This window comes from Hylobates moloch, unplaced genomic scaffold, assembly GCF_009828535.3.
Source record: "Hylobates moloch isolate HMO894 unplaced genomic scaffold, HMol_V3 SCAFFOLD_2, whole genome shotgun sequence".
Lineage (NCBI taxonomy): Eukaryota > Metazoa > Chordata > Mammalia > Primates > Hylobatidae > Hylobates > Hylobates moloch.
In genome coordinates, this window is record NW_026652277.1 from 166498576 (window position 1) to 166521842 (window position 23267).

The 23267-nt window shown below is 40.7% G+C and overlaps 1 protein-coding gene across 7 annotated transcripts in view; it reads left to right on the forward strand.

Moving 5' to 3' along the window:
• The window catches only part of TULP4 (TUB like protein 4), a 286724-nt gene that overhangs the window by 74150 nt on the left and 189307 nt on the right, over positions 1 to 23267 (forward strand). For all 7 annotated transcript variants that reach the window (XM_032161426.2, XM_058435633.1, XM_032161373.2 and 4 more), the window contains one exon: positions 2246 to 4460. In XM_032161426.2, the coding sequence (XP_032017317.1) occupies positions 4209 to 4460 (252 nt within the window). In that variant the 5' untranslated portion in view covers positions 2246 to 4208. The remainder of the gene's footprint in view (positions 1 to 2245; positions 4461 to 23267) is intronic.

The following is a 23267-nucleotide window of genomic DNA, read 5'->3' on the forward strand; positions in this document are numbered from 1 at the left end:
CATTTGCATTACTATAAGGAATACCTGAGACTGGGTAATTTATAAAGAAAATTGTTTTAATTGGCTCATGGCTCTGCAGGCTTTACAGGAAGCATGGTGCTGGCATCTGCTTCTGGTGAGGCCTCAGGAAGCTTACAAACATGGCAGAAGGTGACAAGGAACTAGTGTGTCACATAGCTAGAGTGGGAGCAGCAAGAGAGGTGGGAGGTGCTACACTCTTTTTTTTTTGAGACGGAGTTTTTCTCTTTCACCCAGGCTGGAGTGCAGTGGTGCGATCTTGGCTCACTGCAACCTCTGCCTTCCAGTTTCAAGCAATTCTTCTGCCTCAGCCTCCCGAGTAATTGGGATTACAGGTGCCCACCATCATGCTCGGGTAATTTTTTTTTCTTTTTTTTTTTTTTTGAGACGGAGTCTCACTCTGTTGCCCAGGCGGGAGTGCAGTGGCGCAATCTGGGCTCACTGCAAGCTTCGCCTCCCGGGTTCATACCATTCTCCTGCCTCAGCCTCTCCGAGTAGCTGGGACTACAGGCGCCCGCCACCACGCCCGGCTAATTTTTTGTATTTTTAGTAGAGACGGGGTTTCACCGTGGTCTCGATCTCCTGACCTCGTGATTCGCCCACCTCGGCCTCCCAAAATGCTGGGATTACAAGAGTGAGCCACCGCGCCCGGCCATGCTTGGGTAATTTTTGTATTTTTAGTAGAGACAGGATTTCACCATGTTGGCCGGTCTGGTCTCGAACTCCTGGTGCTACATTCTTTTAAACAACCAGGTATTGTGAGAGTTCACTCACTATCAGAAGACAGCACTAAGACATTCATGAGGGACTGCCCCCATGATCCAAACACCTCCCACCAGGCCCCACCTCTAACATTGGGGGTTACGTTTCAGCATGGGATTTGGAGGGGCCAAACATTCAAACCATGTCACATGGTATTCCATGAAAAAAGCAAGCAGTTCATTTTGCAACTTAAACTGTATAACACATGCTTTTTCCTGGGACCACCATGGTGCTTCAGTAGTCCACAGAAGTACTTTATGTGTACCTACTATTTTGGGACACAAGGGTATTAAAAACCATGTACTCAAGGGCTGATATTTAATAAAATTAATAATTTTTACTGCCGTATCAAAGATGTTTTTAAGTGAGGCTGTTTTTTTTTTTCTTTTTTTTCAATCTATGACTACTGGTGCAGTTGGTACCTCTACCTTGATTAGTGTTAAAGAGCTTGCAGTTTGACCCACTGTTGATTTTGTACCATAGATACAAATGTGAAAATGGAAGAAGGCAAATTATGTCCTAGTATTATGATGAAAGTAGGGTCTTTTGCTGGGACTTGATGCTACAGGCCAGTAGTTCTCAAAGCCTGGTTCCCTGACCAGCAGCATTAGCATCTCTTGGGAGCTTGTTAGAAATGCGAACACTTGGGCCCTTCCTTCCCTTGCAGTGTTCAGTTCCTGTGGGGTGGGCCTGGGCTGCTTCAGCTGCCCCAGGGGACTGAGAGAGTCTGCTGAATTTGACAAAGGCCACTCTGCCTTCTGGAAGGACTGGCAGGGCCGCAGGGCGGGGAGGATGAGTAAGTTAGGGACAGAGTGTTCTCGTGTTTGTAGAGGATGTGATGCGGCCTGGACTTCAGGCAGTAGGAAGAAGATGAAATGGATTTGCTAGAGAGAGATTCTCTAGAACTTTATTGCTGGTAGACAACTTAAAAGCTTAGAAAACAGCTGCGCTTTGCTGTGAGACCTGCCAGCCATCAGGGACGGATGGTTTTTAAAGGCCCTTACTGCTTTGTGTCTTGAGGGAATATCTTTTATTAATCGTGAAAAAATCAATCTAGATAACTTGCCTGAGTCATTTCAGTCTCCTTTTTGAGGATGCCTGCTTAAACAGTGACCATGGTCTCTGGAGGGGTAGAGTCTCACATTCTGAGTTCAGAGTCTTAGAAAGTACAGTTCAATGTGGAAGAATGGCAGTTATGATTTCATTCCGATGTGCCCAGCTGCTGACAAACTGAATACCACGATCAGTGGCAGGCAGAACTCTCATGTGTTGTGTGTTGTCTTGAGTCTGGTGAGGTGTATCCTTTCACTATTGGATTTTACCATTCAGTGCAGCCAGTAGCTCCATTTGATGTTAAGTGTAAAGATGGGTCTCTCATTTCAGTTTCAGCAATTATTCTTAAAACTTTTATTTTTCAGTGTTTTAAAGTTTTTTAATTTTATATCTTTTTTTTTTTTTTTAACAGATTTGTAAGACTCCAGGGCCCCCCAGCCGTGAATAATCTGATGGTTCCTGAAATGACTGGGGAAACAGATGCTTCGTATGGCAGTTGAAGAGTGTGTGTCTATGTGCATTTAAAACCTTCTTTCTGTACTTACACATTCACACGGGAAGACAGGCTTATTCTTGTGCACACTTGAGAGTTTTACAACTGATGAAAATTAATTTAAGAATCAGATGGAGCAACTTGACACCACTGGGCTCAGGAGCCCAGGGAGGAAAATATATCACTAATGGCCAATTTTCCATATGGTCTGCATGGGTAAAGAAAGTCTGCAAAAAGAAGAAAAAAAAATTTGCACAGATTAAACCACAAAAATATTCTGCAGTTTAAAGAAGGAACTAAGTGAGAAGGTGACTGAGAAAAAAGTGTGATTTCAAACATTGCAGCGGCTCACACAGTGTTTGTTGCACTTTATTTTTCAGTGGGTTTGGTGATTTGGACGGATTAAAATTCTAGACTGAAAAGTAACTCCTACTGTGGTTATGGCTAGAGGAAAGCAAGTTCAAGTATGATGGGATAAGTTTGAATAATGAACTGATTCCTTTGCCCATCTTAATTAACTGTATTTGAGAAATTTTAATTTATTATTTCCCCCTTTTTTTCCTGCATCTATAGGATAATATTGTAAAATAGCAATTGAAACCAATAATTATAAAATAAATATCAAGGAAAATCCAAGCAAAGCTTTCTTTTTTTGGACTAGTGGTGTGGTGTTTGGAGACAGTCTCTGAATGTGAACAGGAAAGCACCCATCAGCAAAACACGATCACTCTCTAGGGAGACAGTTGGGGGAATCTGACTGGCTTCTGCTTTTGTTTTAAGGGATTATCTTCCTTGTCAACTCAAAGAAGACTTGTGTATGAGAAGATTACCTGATGGACTTAATTCTAAGATTAGCTTTTTTCATCAAGATGGAAAAAGATCTTTAGGAGCAGAAAAGGGGAGTGCTAACTGGGGGAGCAAGAAGGGAGACGAGCAAAGAAACAAAATCTTGCAGCGTGGCTCTGTTTTGTCAGCAAGAGGATTTAAGACTCACCCACGGCAAACACTGGGACCACTGTAAGAGCGCTGGAACATTCTTCCTCTTGAGTGAAGGGGCCTTCTTTCTAGCCTCTATGGCACTGAGGGGTGCGCCGGCTGGTGGAGGAGTAGTCCGATGGAGCCCTGCGTTCCCCGGGGACACAGGGCCAAGCTTTGAGGTGGAAAGTTTCTGGTTCTGAAACAACAAGGAGAGAGTCTATTTTTCTTCCTAAAATTTGGACTCTTGTCTGCACAAACTCTGGTCTGTTTTGCACGGTTTGTGTGCCTTTTTTTCCCTTTATGCAATCTTTTTCAGCTTTAGCAGCAGAAATTTGTCTAGTTCAGAAAACATGCTAGAGGGTGGCTTCAGAAGGAAGATGATCCTGTGTATTCTGTCTCTGCATCCGAACTTTTGAAGAGAAAAATTTGAGCTAGAGGGATTCTTAAAGCCTTAAGTTACTTGAAATCTATGTATTTGCAACCGTTTGTCTCTGGAATCATATTACACTAAACTGGAATCTCAGGCTGAATGAGAATAACCAAGTGGAGTAAAAAGAAGAAAACCGTTTCTTGATCACCACTTAATTTAACGATGCTCTTTCTCCAAAGGATCAGCACGTTCTTCCTCTGAGAACTTGAAAATAAAAATGGACCCCATGTTTTTTTAAGCATTACCTTTTCTTAGAAGACTGCCATCATCTTTTATAGAGGAATTTTTTCACTATGCATTTGGTGGATCTTTATAAAATACTGACCTTCTAATTAGATTCAAGTCAGTCTTAATTAAAGGGGGAAAAAAGCAACACAAGTCAACCACAAAAACACATATACCAATGAAAGAAATTGGTTTAAATTTCACAGCATTAGCATTACTTTTTAAGTAAAACAGTTCATTGCAGAAAGTATGTATGCAGCGGTGGAACATGGGCCTGTGCTTTGCAGCGACTCCAACATCCTGTGCCTCTCCTGGAAGGGGCGTGTCCCCAAGAGTGAGAAGGAGAAGCCTGTGTGCAGGAGGCGCTACTATGAGGAAGGCTGGCTGGCCACGGGCAACGGGCGAGGAGTGGTTGGGGTGACTTTCACCTCTAGTCACTGTCGCAGGGACAGGAGTACTCCGCAGAGGATAAATTTCAACCTCCGGGGCCACAATAGTGAGGTGAGCTGTGGTTTTGTTTCACTTTTTGGTCACTTCCAGTGGTGTTTTTGAGCCCCTTGTGGACTTGAAACTTCCTTCATTTCAGTTTCATAGACTTGCTGCCAAGTGAGACTTCCCATGCTGTGAGTTCTGCCTCTTATGCACTGGCAGAAAAGATGCTAAGGTGGACACAGTTCACAGTAGGCTGCCCCTCCCCAAGTGGGTCAGTTGTCCCTGGCACCCCTGCTGTCTTCTCCCTGCACTGTCTCTCTTAGAGGGTCCAGGCAGTGGGAAGACGCCCAGCAGTAGGGAGACCAGGGCGCTTTCTAACCAGGGTAGGGGGTTAAATTAGATGATTCTAACCAACTTTTCTTGCTCCAAGTCTACATGGCAAAGAGTTACCCCCACCCCTGATGTCCCACTGACAGTGTGAAAAATGAAAGTGGTGCTGCCTTTACCTTGCACAGTTAACATCTACGTTCCTTTGGTGATGGCTTAACACTTGGCTTGTATGTTTTTGTACTTGGAGGTAAAGAAGTAGTTAATGGACAAAAACCATAGTTTTTCACATGTATAGGGTTTATTATATTGAGGGTATTATGCCATATATTTGTACATATAGATTCCTCTGGGCTTCTAAAATATAAGCAGTGGGATTATGAAATTCATGCAACCAACATTTATTGAGCATTACTTAAGTGTTAGGCATTGTGTTTTAAAGAAGAGCGTGATTGATAATTTCTTGCAAAGTTATGCTTGTATAGCACCTTCGCAATATTCATGTTTTACTCTTCACTAGCTTATTTGGGTGTTTTTAAAATGAGGAATCCATGACTATTTCAGGCATCTTAAAAATGTCATTAAATGGTTATTAAATAGCTATTGTAAAGGAGCAGGAATATTTTTCAAGTATAGGTCTTATACAAGTATAGGTGGCTTATAAACAGTAGAAATTTATTTCTCACAGTTCGGGAGGCTGAAAGTCTCAAGATCGGGGGCTAGTATGGTAGAGTTTTTGATTTCTTCTTGGTGGAAAGAGGATGAGAGTGTCTCTGAGGCCTCTTTTATGAGGCCACTAATCCTATACATGAGGGCTCCATTCTCATGACTTAATCACCTCCTATAAAGACCCTACCTCTTATTACCATCACCTAGGGAGATTCACCATACAAATTTTGGGGGCACACAAACATTGAGATCATAGCAATGTAAACATTCAGTAAAGTGCACTAAACTTAACTCTCGATTATTTTTATATGCAGTCACCCATGTAAGCGCCAACAATATCAAAATATAGAGCATTTCCAGCACCAGTTACAGGTACTTGGTGCTCCTTCCCAGATTTTACATTCTGTCTTAATCCATTCCTGCTGCTAAAACAAAATATCTTAGACTGGGTAATCCATAAACAACAGAAATTTATTGCTCACAGTTCTGAAGACTGAGAAGTCCAAGATCAAGATGTTAGCAGGTTCAGTGTCTGGTGAGGGCTCTCTCCTCCATAAATGGCACCTCGTTCCTGTGTCCTCACATGGTGGAAGGGGCAAGGGAGCTTCCTTGGGCCTATCTTATAAGGGTAGGAATCCCATTATGAGGACAGAGCCCTCAAGACCTGATCACCTCCCAAAGGCCCCACCTCTTGATACCACCACATGGGGATTAGGTTTCAACATTGAATTTTGTGGGAATGGAAACATTGAGATCCTAGCACGCCCCTCCTGAGAAGTAACTCATATTCTGACTTCTGTCACTGCTTAATGGAAATGGAATCCTTCATTACATACTCTCTGTGTCTGGCTTCTTTCACTCAACATGATGTCTGTGAGATTCATCCCTGTTGTGTATATTATTAGTTTGTTCTTTTTAATTGATGTGAATTTTTCACTGAAGGAAGATACCTGGTGTTTTTCTTCTCCTGTTCCTGGGTATTTGGATTGCTTCCAGTTTTTGGCTGTTATGACTAATGCTGCTATGAACATTTGTGTGCATGTCTTTGTATGGACCTGTGCATTCAGAAGGTGGAATTTCTAAGTCATAGTGTTGCATGTGTTTAGGTTTAGTAGAAATTACTTGTTTTCCAAAGTGGCTGTACTATTTACACCTCATCATCAATGTATGAAAGTTTTAGTTGTAAGGCCAAGAGTATTTTGAGATTCATTTTTCCACTGAGTTTGTTAAGAAGCTTCTTTTGAATTTGAACTTTTTCCATTAAAAAACAGTCGTTTTATGCAAGAAATTATGTTTTACAAATAATATATTGGGCATATACATATAGGCATGCACACATTATCCCCCCACCCCACACACATATCTGTACCTTTGAAGTGGATACTCTTCAAAAAATTTTTTTTATTCTTATGTAACAAATTACTCCAGACTTGGTGGCTTAAAACATTACCCATTTTTAGTCTCACAGTTCTGTAGTTCTGAAGCCCTGTTACAGTATGTCTGGGGCCTCTGCTTAGGTCTCCCAGGCTGGGAAACGTGGTACCAGCCAGGACTGCTAGCTCCTCTGAGGCTCAGGGCCTTCTCCCAAGCTCATTCAGGTTGTTGGCAGAAATCAGTTCCTTGTGGTTGTAGGACTGAGGACCTCCAGTCTTAGAGGCCCTCACTAGTCCCAGCCATGTGGCCCTCTCCACAGCATGCAGTTTGCTTCTTCAAGGCCAGAAGGAGAGTATCTGCTATAGCTTCAAATCTTTCTGACTTTCCATGTCTGAAAAATGGCACCCCTGAGCCGGCCATGCTCACCTCTACTCCTGGGGAGGGGATTACACTGGGTATGCACACCAGGGGGTGTGGTCTTAGAATTCTGCCTACCACAAAAGAGAAGATTCTAATTCACAGACAGTGGTCTGGCTGTCTCACTGCTGAAACTGTTTTGCATGATTTTTCCACATTGCATTTTTACTTTTTTTGGCTTTTTTTGAAGGGTACCTGTGCACAACGTGCAGGTTTGTTACATAGGTATACATGTGCCATGTTGGTTTGCTGCACCCATTAACTCATCATTTACATTAGATATTTCTTCTAATGCTATCCCTCCCTCTGCCCCCCACCCCATGACAGGCCCCCATGTGTGATGTTGCCCCGCCCTGTATCCAAGTGTTCTCATTGTTCAGTTCCCACCTATGAGTGAGAACATGCGGTGTTTGTTTTTCTGTCCTTGTGATAGTTTGCTGAGAATGATGGTTTCCAGCTTCATTCATGTCCCTGCAAAGGACATGAACTCATCCTTTTTTATGGCTGCATAGTATTCCATGGTGTATATGTGCCACATTTTCTTAATCCAGTCTATCTTGATGGACATTTCGGTTGGTTCCAAGTTTTTGCTATTGTGAATAGTGCTGCAATAAACATACGTGTGCATGTGTCTTTATAGTAGCATGATTTTAGGTATATACCCAGTAATGGGATGCCTGGGTCAAATGGTATTTCTAGTTCTAGATCCTTGAGGAATCGCCACACTGTCTTCCACAATGGTTGAACTAGTTTACAGTCCTACCAACAGTGTAAAAGCGTTCCTATTTCTCCACATCCTCTCCAGCACGTGTTGTCTCCTGACTTTTTAATGATGGCCATTCTAACTGGTGTGAGATGGTATCTCATTGTGGTTTTGATTTGCATTTTTCTGATGACCAGTGATGACGAGCATTTTTTCATGTGTCTTTTGGCTGCATAAATGTCTTCTTTTGAGAAGTGTCTGTTCATATCCTTTGTCCACTTTTTGATGGGGTTGTTTGTTTTTTTCTTGTAAATTTGTTTAAGTTCTTTGTCGATTCTGGATATTAGCCCTTTGTCAGATGGGTAGATTGCAAAAATTTTCTCCCGTTTCGTAGGTTGCCTGTTCACTCTGATGCATTTTTACTTTTAGTTAATTTCTGTTCCTCATATTAGAATCTGTTCCATTTGGCTGGGCATGGTGGCACATGCTTGTAATCCCAGCACTTTGGGAAGCTGAGGCAGGAAGATTGCTTGAGCTTAGGAGTTCAAGACCAGCCTGGGTAACATAGTGAGACCCTGTCTCTACTCTCTCCCACCTCCCGCAAAGAAAAGAATATGTTCCATTTACTGAATGCCTGTCAAGTAGAGTGACCAACTCTCCTGGCTTCTGGGATGTGGGACTGTCGGTGTTAATACCTGGAAAATCCCAGGCAAACTGAGATGGTCATCCTCCTGCCCAGTGCCGGACGTGGTTTCAGACATCTTACCTCATATTGTTTACAGCAGACTCATAGGAAGATATCATTATTTCCATTTTATAGGGAAGAAAACTCGGGCTTTAAAGATGTAAATAACCTGCCTAAATTCATGCAGCTTGTATGGAGGAGAACTGGAATCTAGGGGTCTAACATTTTCCTGCAACTTTATTTTCGTATAACTTGTGTTAAATACAAGTCCTCAATCACTTATCCTCAATTGTTAAATCTTTTTTTGTTGTTTGTTTAATTTTTTCAGACAGAGCTTCGCTCTCTTCCCCAGGCTAGAATGCAGTGGCACAATCACTGCTCACCGTAGCCTCTGCCTCCTGGGTTTGAGTGATCCTCCCACCTCAGCCTCCCAAGTAGGTGGGACTACAGACATGCCAAAATGTTCAGCTCGTTACAAATTTTTTTTTTTTTTTTTTTGTAGAGACAGGGTTTTGCCGTGTTGCCCAGGCTGGTCTCAAACTCCTAGACTTAAGTGATCCGCCCACCTCAGCCTCCCAAACTGCTGGGATTATAGGTGAGAGCCACTGTGCCCAGCTCACGATTGTTAAATCTAAGGGCTCTGAAAATAGCAAGTTTTGTATAATTGTTTCAATGGCAAGACCTGACCTGGACTGATATGAAGCTGCTGATTGTTATTATTCCATCACTTCAGCTGCAGAAATACTGTGTTTTATTATGGGGGCTGCCCAGACCTGTGGGTGACATTAGATAATTGACAGGAGCTCCCCTTGTAGGACTTTGCTAAGATTTAAAAAATTCTGAATTCAAAATACTTGTCTGTAAGGATTCTGAATCAGGGGTTGTGAACTTGTATCTTCATTTAAGGTAATCAACAAAAGAAACCTTGGGTTTTATTTAATTTGGTTTTTCATTTCTGGGAAGGCTGACATTTAACTCATCTCTGCCCATACTTAGTTACCTTATCTTCACTCCCTTCTACCACAAGAAGCAGAAAAACGCTGTGTCCCCACTGGCCATCCCTTAAGAACACTACTGAAAGAACCATTGCAAGATTTTATTTCTGGCCATGGAACTAACTAAATTGAAGGGGTCAGATCTAGTCGTCTGCTAATTTTGCAACTGAATTAAAAAGGAAAAAAATCTGAATGAAAGACAATTTATTTCACCCTCAGCTAGTATGTAAAATATGTTTCATATTATGTAAGTATTTAACAAATCTTAACAGTTTTGGAATTATAAATGTATTCAGTTAGATAAATTGAATCTGAAATTAAATACTGTGGTAAATGTTTGTCTAGTCTTTGAGACTAGTTTGCCTTTCTCACATTGTGTATTCTGTTGTTAGAAATTTGTGATAAAATGGTATTAGCTATATTTGCCAGAGTGAAACATATAGTAGAGGAATTCTTAACCTGTGATAAATAGCTTCATATTTGGTAAATATGTTAATAGTTCTTTTTTTTTTCTTGAGACGGAGTCTCGCTCTGTCGCCCAGGCTGGAGTGCAGTGGCGCAATCTCGGCTCACTGCAAGCTCCGCCTCCCGGGTTCACGCCATTCTCCTGCCTCAGCCTCTCCGAGTAGCTGGGACTATAGGCGCCCGCCACCACGCCCGGCTAATTTTTTTGTATTTTTTAGTAGAGACGAGGTTTCACCGCGGTCTCGATCTCCTGACCTCGTGATCCGCCCGCCTCGGCCTCCCAAAGTGCTGGGATTACAAGCGTGAGCCACCGCGCCCGGCCGAAGTGATGCTTTTTTATAATGATTTATCCTTTTACTGTGAAGCAGTAATTCAAGAAAGATGAGTTTTTCTTTTAAAAGAGTCCTCAATAGGTGGGCAGGTATGTCAGGCAAAATAATGATTATGTTACATAATGAAGATTATTTCAGAAAATAATTACTTGGGAATGTTTTTATTCTATGAAACAATTTCTTACAGATATTGTAGATGTGCAAATTAATCAAGGTTAGTACTGATTGTCATTTAACAGGGTTTTTTTTTTTTTTTTTTGAGACGGAGTCTCCCTTTGTTGCCCAGGCTGGAGTGCAATGGCGTAATCTTGGCTCACTGTAACCTCCGCCCCCCAGGTTCAAGCCATTTTTCTGCCTTAGTCTCCTGAGTAGCTATGATTACAGGTGCCCACCACCACACCCAGCTAATTTTTGTATTTTTAGTAGAAACGGGGTTTTGTCGTGTTGACCAGGCTGGTCTCAAACCCCTGGTCTCAGGTGATCCACCCGCCTCAGCCTCCCCAAGTGCTGGGGTTACAGGCCTGAGCCACCATGCCCGGCCAACAGGATTTTTTTGGCTTAAGAATAAGCAGGTAGTTATGTGTAGTTGCTGGAATTCGTTTTGTTATAAGGACACATCTACTGTAGCAATGGTCTCACCTGAATTCTTTGATTGGGTACATCTTCTCCGATATGCTTTGTCTGACCCTGCTCCTTGTCCCTGTTGTACACTGAACAGACTTCTCTGGTTGCACTGATAATGCTTTATTGTAGTTATCTGCTTGCCTCGTTTGGTAAAACTTATTGGAAGATCAATGTACCCTGTCATTCTTAACTTCCTCACCTCTCATTGTTTAGAATATCAATTATTTATTTATTTTTTAAAAAAATTTTCTTTAACTTTTTGGCCCACTTCAGTGTGCTTTCTTTCCTTATTCTACTGAAATGATCTCCTTCTCAATGACCACACATTGCTAAACTCATAGGTTTTTGGTGTTTTGTTTTTGTTTTTGTTTTTAAACTGCACTTGATGTCTCAGTAGCATCACTAGAATTGAGATGTTGTCCAGGACACCAGGCTCTCCTGGTTTTCCTGTTACTGTTCTGGCCTCTGCTTTCCGCCCTTCTTTGCTGGCTCTGCCTTTTTTTCTTTTTTTTCTTTTTTTTTGCCTCATCTTTAAATGTTAACGGGCACCAGGCGTGCATATTTTTCTGTATTTCCTCTCTATGTTGGCTTTAAATCTCCCTACATGCTGATGACTCCAGATACCTCTCTCTGTCTGCCATCTCCTTCTAGTTCCAGACTTCATTCTCCAACTTGATATATGAGATACAAAAGTGGATACCAATCAGGCCTTGCAGACTATCGGTCACCCAGACAGAACTCATTCCCCCCCTGCCCCTTGAACCCTCAGATAAGTTCCATGCACTGTTTCCCCATTTTAGTAGATGGCCCAAGACCAGCCAGTCAGTTCAGCTCACAACTCAGGAACCTCCCTGCGCTTCCCTTGTCCCCAAGTCTTGTTATTAGCAAGACCTCCCACTGTATCAGACTTCCAGATAATATCTGAAACGTGCTCAATTCACCACCATGCCTAGCATAAACCTCCTCATGAATCTCTTGATTTAAACTCTACTATTTTTCCATTGTGGAGGACTCGACAATCTATGGTAAGTTTTTTAAGTGTTTTAAAAATATTATAAAAATTTATTTCTAAGGTACTCTTCTTTTTCCTAAAAACACTGTATGACACATCTTAATTCCAAAAAGGATGGGAATTTCTAGATTGTGAGAATGGTCTCCCTTGCAGTTGAAAGACCCTCCTAGTACTATTGTCTGATTCACCCTCTCTTGAAGAAGGCCCAGAGCCACTGGGAACTGGCAAGCCAGGTTCTGTGTCCACCTCACTGTGCATAGTGATGACCAACTTTCTCAACATTCAGAGAGATTAGAAAACCATTTTATTTTGAAACATTTATACAGTATTTAACGTACTTAATCTGTACAACAGTTTTAGTGGGAAAAGTTGACTCATTTTGGATTAAAGCCAGCAAAAACTCACTGCAGCTCTTTTATCTCTCTTATAAATTCTACGTAGAAAGTGACTTTTAGTAGATTTGTGATGACTAACTAAGATATTACAATGGTGGATATAATGGAGGGCTGTTTTATTTCCTTTAGTGATGGCCTGTTCTTTTTTCCTTTCTGTTTCTGTTTTTCCTTATCTTGATTCCAAGAAGTTCTAGCTTTACCTGTCCAAGTCATTCAAGTCATTAGTTTACTCAAGTCAGTAGTAAATTGAAAATAATAATTCTCTTCTATCAGAGTTGTAGAACCTGAGATAATATGTTTTTGGAAGGGCTGTGAAAATGGTTTATAAGTGATGAAATAGTAAAGTACTCTATACCCTTTGTACTTAAAGTAATATACTTAAGTATATTACTTTCCAGTCCTTACAGTACCACTTAGTACTTGGAAATTCAGTTACTGTTCTGACTCATGAGGCTAGAAACAGTGTTTGTTGATTTTTGTTCCTCAGTTTAGATTTGAAGCACACATGCATTAGCAGGTATTTACTGCATCTCTGTTGTGTGCCAGTTGCTGTGTGTATTTGCCACTGTTGGGGGGCAAGAGAAGTCCCAGCTTATACCTCATGGAACCTACAGTCTAGCATGAGGGTGAAACGTGGACTTCGCCTTCCTCTATTTGCATTTCCATTAGGAAGAGAAAGCAAGCTTTGAATTGTTCAAAGAATGAAGAATGAGGCTTCCTAGAGATTGTGTGGTGAAGATGATCTTTGAGCAGGGCCTTGAGAAATACTTAGGATTTAGTGCGTAGTTTTCTCAGTGGTGCAAGAAGGTTAAGCCACATTCTGGCTTTAGAGAGGCATTTCTGAGAGAGATGAAGGACACTTCGTTCCCCAGCCCCAACCTAAGCATGTGACTGTACTCACCTTGTCAGATGCTGTTGGAACCTGGCTGACAAGGACAAGGACCTATGCATTTTTTTCCTGCCCTGGAACAAAATTGCCCTTGTGGGACAGGCAGTGATGTTCTGTGCGCCTTTTGACTATACTGTGAAATGTTTGTGGTTTGTAATGGGGATTTTATCCATCTGAGCATGCTACACTTTTTATTAATTTCCATGGCAGATGGTTAAACTAGGGTGCTGCCTTAATAATTTGACTTATGCAAGTGCTCAGATATGACTGTTTCTGTGCTTAATGTATTCAGCATGTGGTTGTAGTCAAGTTTGAAAAGTTACATAATCGTGTTCATGACCTGAGTTAGAGATAATTTATTAGTGACTCAGCATTAATGACTCATTTTATGCAACTCTTCTGGTAAAGCAACGTTTCTGTTTCTATGAGCATATTGTAGCATGCTAGGTGACCACATCTATCTTGTTTCCTTCCTAGGTAGTGCCTTTAGGTATTCCATTACAGGAGGGCTACCCCACTCCGGGAGGTGCATTGAATCCAGAGAGGGCGTAGTTGGTGGAGAAGAGCCCTCCTTGGGATCATCTGTAGCTGGTAATAGGGGCTGAGAAGCTCAGGGCTACATCATGGTTGAATGTTTGTGGCTTCAGTGATCTGCATGGCAGGTTTCAAAACCATATAATGTTAAGAGATATGAATTGCAAAACCACAACCCCTCAGACTTTTCTATACAGTAAGTCCTCAATATTGTTAAGTTCTTGGAAACTGCAGCTTTAAGTGAAACGACACTTACTATGTAGTATATACGTAGGATCTTTACTCTTGTTTATATCAGTTAGCTTAAGGTAAAATTGTTTTCATATGCAGGTTGTTTTTGCTTAAAGTTCAGCTTCTAAGAACCTATCCTTGAAGTTAAGTGAGGATTTAACTGTGCTTTTTGCAGGTAAATTTACTGTATTGAGCGAAATGAATAGTGGAAACTTACCTAGTTTTTTTACCCTGAAAAGGAATTTAAACCGATAAAATGTACTTATTAGAATTTGGTGGATGTTCAGCTTTTATATGCCAGCTTTATTACGAAGGATTTCCTCAGTGGGAACAGAGAGAGAAAGGATCTGCATAGTGGGACTGGAATGGTGGAGCAGTGTATGAATGAAGTCAACTAGGTATTTAAAAAATATTCTTACATTCCCTGAATATAGCCATAATTAACGTCATTGTCCTGGTGAGTCTGTCTTCTTTTTTTTTGACCAAGTCCGAAGAAATGGGTGGCAGATGTTGTACTGTTCTGATGTACTGCAGAGTGCTATAGTAGGTCAGAGGATGAAGCACTGTGGACCAGTGTTGTCAGGAAGCTTCCTGCGGAGTCAGGGAATGAGCTGGACCTTAACGTTCGTTTTGGTTCCGTAAACATTTGGGAGCTCGCTCTAGGCTAGACGCTGTCGGGCTTTGGCTCTACAGTGGTGAAAAAGGCACTGTTCCTGCCCAGATGGATGGCCTATCATGTGTGTCAGAGGGTGGATATCGTTTGCATGAATGTAATGTTGTCTTTGCTGATGACAATTGCCATATATATTCCTGTAATTTGTGTGTGTGTGCTATGTCCATTATTTAGTGTAGCCCTCATAACATCTCTCTACAGCTTTGTATTAATACCCCTGCTGTACAGTTGGGGAACCTGAGGTTCTGAGATGTTAAGGAAATTGTCTGAGGTTACAGAGCTAGATGATGGCAGATCTGAGATGTGAATTTGTGTCTGTTGTATTTTTCTATCTATAAGACACTGCTTCAAAAAGGTGAAGGGAAGAGGCATCCTTAAACAGAGTTATGAATTACTGTGGTGTGCGTGTGTTTTGGACATGGAAGAGTTTGGTGAAGTGTTGGAGAGTAGTGAAAAGCAGAGTGGGATGGGCAGGTGGGACCAGACATACATAGTCATGATAATAAACAATAGTAAGAAATGTTTGTGGCATGAAAGAAGACAGTGCTTTTGGTTTGGGCCGTATTCCAAGACCATAAGAAGACTCTCATATTCAAATAGAATTGTCGAAAAATCACATGTGAGTGTAAAAATTACCATTCAGTTCAGTGCATTTTTTCACCAATGTGGATAACTGAGAGTTGACAGCACTGGCTATGCTTAATCAATTATGGAAATAATAGTCTTAAAGAAGTAACTGACATCAGTCACCATGATACTATGATAATGTACACATGAGCCTAACTCTTAATTGTAGCCAGTTATTGTAAACTGAAGGGATTTGAGGAACAGCTCTTTTTTTTTTTTTTTTTTTGAGACAGAGTCTTACTCTCTCTCCCAGGCTGGAGTGCAGTGGTTCAATCTCGGCCCACTGCAAGCTCCGCCTCCTGGGTTCATGCCATTCTCCTGCCTCAGCCTCCCGAGTAGCTGGGACTACAGGCACCTATCACCACGCCTGGCTAATTTTTTATATTTTTAGTAGAGACGGGGTTTCACCGTGTTAACCAGGATGGTCTCGATCTCCTGACCTTGTGATCCACCCGCCTCGGCCTCCCTAAGTGCTGGGATTTCAGGCGTGAGCCACCGTGCCCCGGCCAAGGAACAGCTCTTCTTTTAAATGTCTTAGGAATTCTTATTTTGAACAAGGAACTTTTCTAGCAAAGAGGCAGAAATGGAACTTTTGTTTTATATTTAGGTCAGAATTTCATTTCACCTAAACTGGCTTATCTATTTTTATACCAAAGCTCAGTAGTCTGAGTTAATTTTTTATCACAGTAATAGTTATACATATTGGTAAATGCTAAGAATGAAAAATAGCAATGTTCTAACTCCTGTCTCCTCCCCTCCCCCCACCTGTTGTCCTGGCCACTTAACAAAGGCTCATACTATTATTTTTTTGATGAATCAATTTTAGGATTTTGTCTATTGACTTCATTCCCATCTTGTTAGGTGGAGATTTAGCTCTCTTCTCTTTCTTTCGTAGTCACTCAACCCAGCTTTGCCCTATCATCTAATAATTCCAGTATTACTGTATCACAAATACTGGTTATTATTCAGTGTTTACACTATTTAAACTATGTCACTATTATTCCCAGATGATTGTATTCCTTCATTATTTAACTCTTTTCTCCTCATGATAAAAATTTTCCTCCCAGTGGTTTAGTTTATCTATTGCAAAACCTTCCTACATCTTCAGTATAATTTCATACCTTCAAACCAATTAGATGGTTTATCAGTTCATTTAGTTTTTTGTTCTGTTTTGTTTTTGTTTTTTTCCTGAAGACCTCCACCTGGGAGTCCTTTGTCATCCTTCTGCTCTCTGGATTGATTGCTCAGTGGGCCTGCTGCCCAGGTGATTTCCCGAACTTCCTTTTAATCATCATCTTGGGAATTATCTTTGCCCCCTATTTCTTCCACGTCTCGTTTATGGAATCTTGTGTTTTTTTGGTTTAACTCCTTTTTGTTGGAACATAATCTCCAGTATCTTCCTAAGAAAGTATTTGTAAGTCATAAATTATAAGACTTTTAATCTCTATAAATGTCCTAATTGTGCTTTCACACTTGATAGTTTGGCTGGGTACAGATTTCTAGGTAGTTTTCTTCAGAATTTTGTCTTCACATTTCCAGAGTTTTTAGAAGCATAGTAGTTAAGAGCTCAGGCCCCAGAGCTAGACTCAGTTTACATTCTAGCTCCATCACTTAGTAATGCCATGACTTTAAATATATTACCTAATTTATCTTTATAGTTGTCCCTTAACTATCATGGTTTGGACTTTGGGGATCCACCTATATGTGGAATTTTTTCAATCAAATACGGATCAAAAATACAGTATTTGTGAGATGCAAAATCCATGTTTATATGGAGGGGATTATATACAAAATCAACGTTTGTATACTCAAGTTCTTGTGGGCTGACTGCGGGATTTGAGTATGTGAGAATTTGGGTATACGTGCACAGTCCTGCAACCATCCCCCTTGTGTACCAGACTGTACTATGATTTTCTCATTTGTGAAATGGATTTATAAATAATACTTTCCTCATATGGGATTTGTTGTAAGGATTCAGTTGGTTACTATAGCCATTTAGAAAAGTGGTTGGCACATGATGAGGGCTTTTTAAAATTGACTGTTATTACTCTAAGTCCTTTATATGTGACCTAAAAAACAAAAGTTTCTGCATCTGTTCTTTTTCCTAGGTATTCTGAAACTTCATAATGGTGTGCTTTAGTAACTTTTTTCACGTAACAAGGTAGAGGCCCATTTGGTGGAAACGATGCTCTTCAGTTCCAGAGCTTTTTGGTTGTTGTTGCTTTAAGAATTACTACCCACCTGCATCCTGGATTTTCTCTGTTTTCTCTAACCTACTAGTCAGATGTTTAACCTCTTAGAATAACTTCCTGATTTTTAAAGTTTTACGTGTTTGACTTTCTGAGAGATTTCCTTACTTTATTTTTTAAGCTTTTCTAATTAAAATTATTTCAGAGCCATGATGGTTTTCATTTCTAACATCTTGTTCTAATCTGCTGGCTGCTCCAGTTCTTATTTTATGGGCACTATATTTTCTCTTACTTCTGTGAGGATACAAATTATGGTTTTAAGCAATTTTTTTTTCTCCATGCATTACATCTGCTTTTTTTGAGGTTTTTTAAAGAGGTGTGTGTGAGTGTGTATAGGAGTGGTTCTGTGTGAATCTCCCCACCACCACCCAGATTTTTTGTAATTGAGGTCTTCTTTAAACGTCTAATGATCCTCGAATATTTATTCAAATGTAAGAGTAGTGCACCATGAATCTCTTTGGCATCTTTTGTGTGTGTATATGTAGCGGGTGTTTAGCTGGTGAGCTTTATTGTATTATATAATGACCTGTGGGAGAACCAGCTGTTTTCTTGGGACTGCCAAAGGTCAGCATCCAAGCAGCTTTCTCCATTGTGGTCCAGTTTCTTTCAGTAAGAAACTTCCAGTCACACACCTGTGAATATACTTCTGTTGCCAGCATTCTGAGAGCTGGTGTGTGTGTGTGTGTGCTGGGAAAGAGGTAGAGCTAGTTATATGGAAGTTGGAGGAGCAGGAGGAGGGAGGAGGAGGAGCTAATATTGAGTATTTATTTTGTACTAGACACCATCCTAAGTGCTATAGCTCACTCAGTCCTCACATCAGCTCTGCAGCTTTGCACCTGTTATTGTCATCTTTTTTTTTAGATGAGGAAAGTGAGGTACAGAAACATTAAGCAGCTTGCCCAAAGTAAGGCATCTCTGCTAATTGACAGAGCTGAAATTGAACTCAGGAACCTTCTAGATTCTATGTATTTGGCTTTTCACAACATCATTCTTGTTTTCAATCCTTGTCACCATCTCTGCTGTGCCTGAGATTCCCAAAACGAGTTGTGGCTAACCCAGAGAATAACCCTTCAGTGCCTGATGTTGGTGGAGAGAATTGCCTAGTTACATCTCATATGGCTCAGCAGGGGAGAGGAGCGCCCTCATGATTGCTAAATGTGGGAATGGAATATGAGGTAGGAGGCAGGTGAGAGGTTAGTACAGGTGGGAGGTGTCCCCGCTGTGTGGGGAGGAGGGACTTTGCCACTAGTTCTGTTACAGGTTTGGGATTCTGGGACACTGGACACTAATGTGCCTAATCTGTAAGGCATTCTAGACTGCACCTTGTGCAGTTCGTTCATCTTCCCTCCTCCTTGCAAGCCAGCAGAGCCTGACTTGGGGCCTCAGCTCTGCACGGAGCTTCCTATTGGGCCTTCAACAGCGAGGCTTTTAGGCAGAAACATAGAAATGAATCCTCAGTGCACTGGGCAGTGTGTATCGTATTTTACTAGGAGGTTTTTGTCTAGAAGTTGGTCGTTTCTCTGGGATATGGTATAGGATGGGTGGGAAGGGTGCCACAAGGAAAAACATGAGAATCTATACTGTGCAACAGTTTGGTGTTTCCAGTTGGGTCCACCCACAACCTTGACTCCAAACTTCCAAAACAAACACACCTGTGCGTTTTGCCCAAGATTCTATTGCTGGGTGTTTTTATTGTACCTTCTGGCAACCTACATTTGGTTTCTCTTCCTCATTGTTGCTGTTTTAGGGAATTCTCACTGACATGTATTGTTTTTTCCACTTGGCCTAGTTAGATTTGGCCTACTAAAATACAGAGGAGATTGTCTCTGTCTTAGGGACTTTTCTTTATCCTCCTAGTCAAGCTCACTTCCAACCTTTCTTTTTCCTCCCTGTATATAATCCCTGTAACAATCTTTAAGGCAAAACCCAGATTTGTCTGTTTTAGCTCTGTTCTTTCCTTGCTGGTTAAATTTTTAGAGTTTAAGGAAGAGTTCATTAATCAGAACCTTAATATTAAAAAAAAAAAAAAAAAGAATAACCTCGAAAGCACCATCCTTGTCAGAAAGGTCTATTTTGTAAACTCCTTGCTAGCAGAAATAAATGTTTGATGGCTTTGTTTATAAAGCAGTATGAGTTAATGTTTAGGACTTGGGAAGTTAATTTTATACAGAAAACAAGAGTGTAAAAACCCATCTATTGTCTCTCCATTCAGTTGATATTTTTCACAATTTTAGATTTTTTTTTAACCTCTTCAGGAAATTCGCTACAGATGGCATTTGTGACTAATTAGGGAATCACTTAAACAACATGACCAAAGAGCTTTTGCTTGTCTCCTAGGCCTTAAAATTTTGTTTTCCTTTAATTGTGCTTTGAAAAACCTAACTATCTGTTTTCAAGATTGAGAACACCTTAGGGGCGTCAGGCTCTGTAATGTAAACTGAAATTTTCCCCTAGTAATGAAACACTTGTTTAAGTGACCAATACCTCTTTTTAAAAAAAAAAATTATATTTTAAATCAGCACTGTGCAATAGAAACATAATATGAACCACATATGTAATATTAAATTTTAAATAGAGAAAAGTAAAAAGAAACAGGTGAAATTAATTTTTAATATACTTTAACTCAATATATCTAAAATATTTCAGCATGTAATCGATATACAAACTATTAATTTGATAACCAGTACTCTTTTTTTATACTAAGTCTTTGAAATCTGGCACATCTCAATTTGGACTAGCCACGCTGGCAAGTGCCCGGTTGCCACATGTGGCTAGTAACTACCACATTGGAGTGTGTAGTTTTAGACAAGTCTCTTTCTTTTTGAGGGCTGTGGCAGAGCTGCATGCTTACCCAGAGAACTTGTTAATGAATGTCCAATAGGACCTTGGATGAAAGGCATTTAAAAACCCTTTTATTTGGAAATAATTTCAAACTTACATAAAAATTGGAATAAAGTACAAAGAATACTCTTGCTCAAATTCAGCTATGAACATTTTGCTTTATTCTGTCCTTTGCACTCCCATGTGCACGCATACACTCTCTCTCTTTCTCTCTCGTTATATATATGAGGTGTTCTTCCCCCCTGGATCATTTGAGAGTGTACATCTTGGTCCTTTACTCTAAAATACTTCAGTGTGTATTTCCTAAGAACAAGAACATAACCACTGTAGTACAATTAGTTATCAACTTCAGGAAATTTAACATCACTTCAATATTTAAACTATTCTCCATACTCCACTTTTGTCAACTGATGAAATATCCTCTGTAGTTTTTCTTTATTCCTCTACACGGGATACAGTTTAGGACCACACACTGCATTTAGTTGTTAGGTATCTTTAGACCCCTGTAATCTGGAATAGCTCTTCAGTTTTTCCTTGTATTTTATGACATTGACCTTTTAGAAGAATGCTCCTCTTTCTTTTTAATAGAATGTTTGGTATTGTGGGGTTTTTTTCCTTTTTTCTTTTGTTTTTGTTATTAAATTTAGATTAATCATCCCAAGCCAGAATACTACATAAATGATGTGTCCTTTTCAGGGTGTCACATGTGGAGGTGCACAGTAGCTATCTGCCCCTCATTGGTGATGTTAATTTTGATCACCTGGCCAAAGTGCTGTCCATTTTCTCAACTGTATTGTTATTGGTTTTTTTCCCCCTGTATTTGATAATCTGTTGAGAGATCACTTCAAAACCATGCAAATATCCTATTCCTTATCAGAATTTCTTCCCTAGATTTATGATCCATTGATGATTCTTCCATGAGCCAGTCTTTTCTATGATGGTTGCAAAAATGGTGATTCTCCAATTCCACTACTCCCTCCATGAATACTGGCAGCTGACAGATGTAATCAAGAGCCTCCTGTTGTTCCCTATCCACCCACCTATCTGTGAACTCATGGATTTCCACTTTTTTCTTCAATGATTATTTCCTTTGATTATTTGGATTCAAATTTGGTCAAAGTGTCCCAGATTTGGCCAGCAGGAGCCCCTTCAGGTTGGCTCGTGTCCTTTTGGTGCACGCCATCACTGGCAGCGGTGGGTGGGCACCTCTTTATTTTGTAGCTTAACAAGATATTTCAGCATCATCTTGTACTTACCCTGCCCTGGGTCTGGAAGCAGTAATTTCTCTGAGGAATGCTGTTTCAATGGGGAATGGTATTAGAAACCAACATCTGGCCTCTAGAGGTATTCATTGTTACTGGAATATATTTGCTGCTAGACACGTTCAGCACACACACACACACACATATATACATATGTATATTTACACACACATTCAGTAGCAGTCTGGGTTCAATTAGGAGATGGAAACCACACAGTAGGTTAAACACAGGAAGTTTAATATAAAGAATAATTAACTGCTGGGCACAGTGGCTCATGCCTGTAATCCCAGCGCTTTGGGAGGCTGAGGCGAGCAGATTACCTGAGGTCAGGAATTCGAGACCAGCCTGGCCAACATGGTGAAACCCCAGCTCTATTAAAAATACAAAAATTAGCCAGGCATCGTGGCACACACCTGTAATCCCAGCTACTCGGGAGGCTGAGACAGGAGAATCATTTGAACCCGGGAGGCGGAGGTTGCAGTTAGCCGAGATCATGCTGCTGCACTCCAGCCTGGGCAAGAGTAAGACTCTGTAAAAAAAAAAAAAAAAAATAATATATATATATATATATATATATATATATAAACTGAAAAGAGAGAAACAGTAAAATATAAAGAGACTCCGTATGGTACCATAGGGCTGAAGGAGATGATGCAAGGGAGGATAAGCTTGGAAGGGGTTCAGATCTTATTGGAGAAGGTATGGTTCAGCCTAGCACATAGCACAGAAATTTGTTAGCTTAGCCAGACTGGAGCTGGTCTAGAGTTGTTGGGCAGTCAGTAAATAACCCTCTGGAGTGCAGGCAAGGGAGGAGGCTGTCCCTACATGGTAGTGGTGGAGTGTGGGCAGAGGGCCTTCAAAGTGAATGGCCCATGCAGGGGATGGGGTGGAGAGGGACTTGCAGAAGGAGTGACCACTCACTTTTTGACCCTCAGGCCATTGGCAGCTGGGAGTATGGACAAGTGGCAGGATCATTGGTTTCCATGTTGAGGAGCTATAGAAAGATTGTCACTAGGCCAAAGCTGTAAGGTCATAGGACAGTGTGCTGGGCTAGTGGATAGGTGGACTTTCCTGGATTTTCTCATACCTTCATGACATCATCCACTCTGAAGAGCCCTGGAAATTTCAGGAACTATTTTCATCTTGTGGTTTCCCTCTAGTCCTTTTTCTTGAGAAAGCTTAACCTTGTGCTCACTTTAAAGGAGAAATGCTTAAAGGAATTCTATTGTTTATTATAGAGCATGTATTGATGAGTTGGGAGCTGAGAGGCAATAAACTGACATACACACGTACATACATGCATATATGTATACACATACATATATGTGTTTTAGAAATCATGAATTTACACCAGTATTTCCAATTCCAGACCACCCCTATACCTTCCCCCATTTCGTTTTTGTAATCCCTTCTTCCATAGTTTGCTTAATGCTATAATACATCTAAAAATAATTTCAGGTTTACTACACCTATACTAATATAAAAACCAAACCTACCAAAAGGATGTTATGGACTGAATGTTTGTATCCTCCAAAAATTCATATGTTGAAGCCCTAACCTCCAATGTGATGA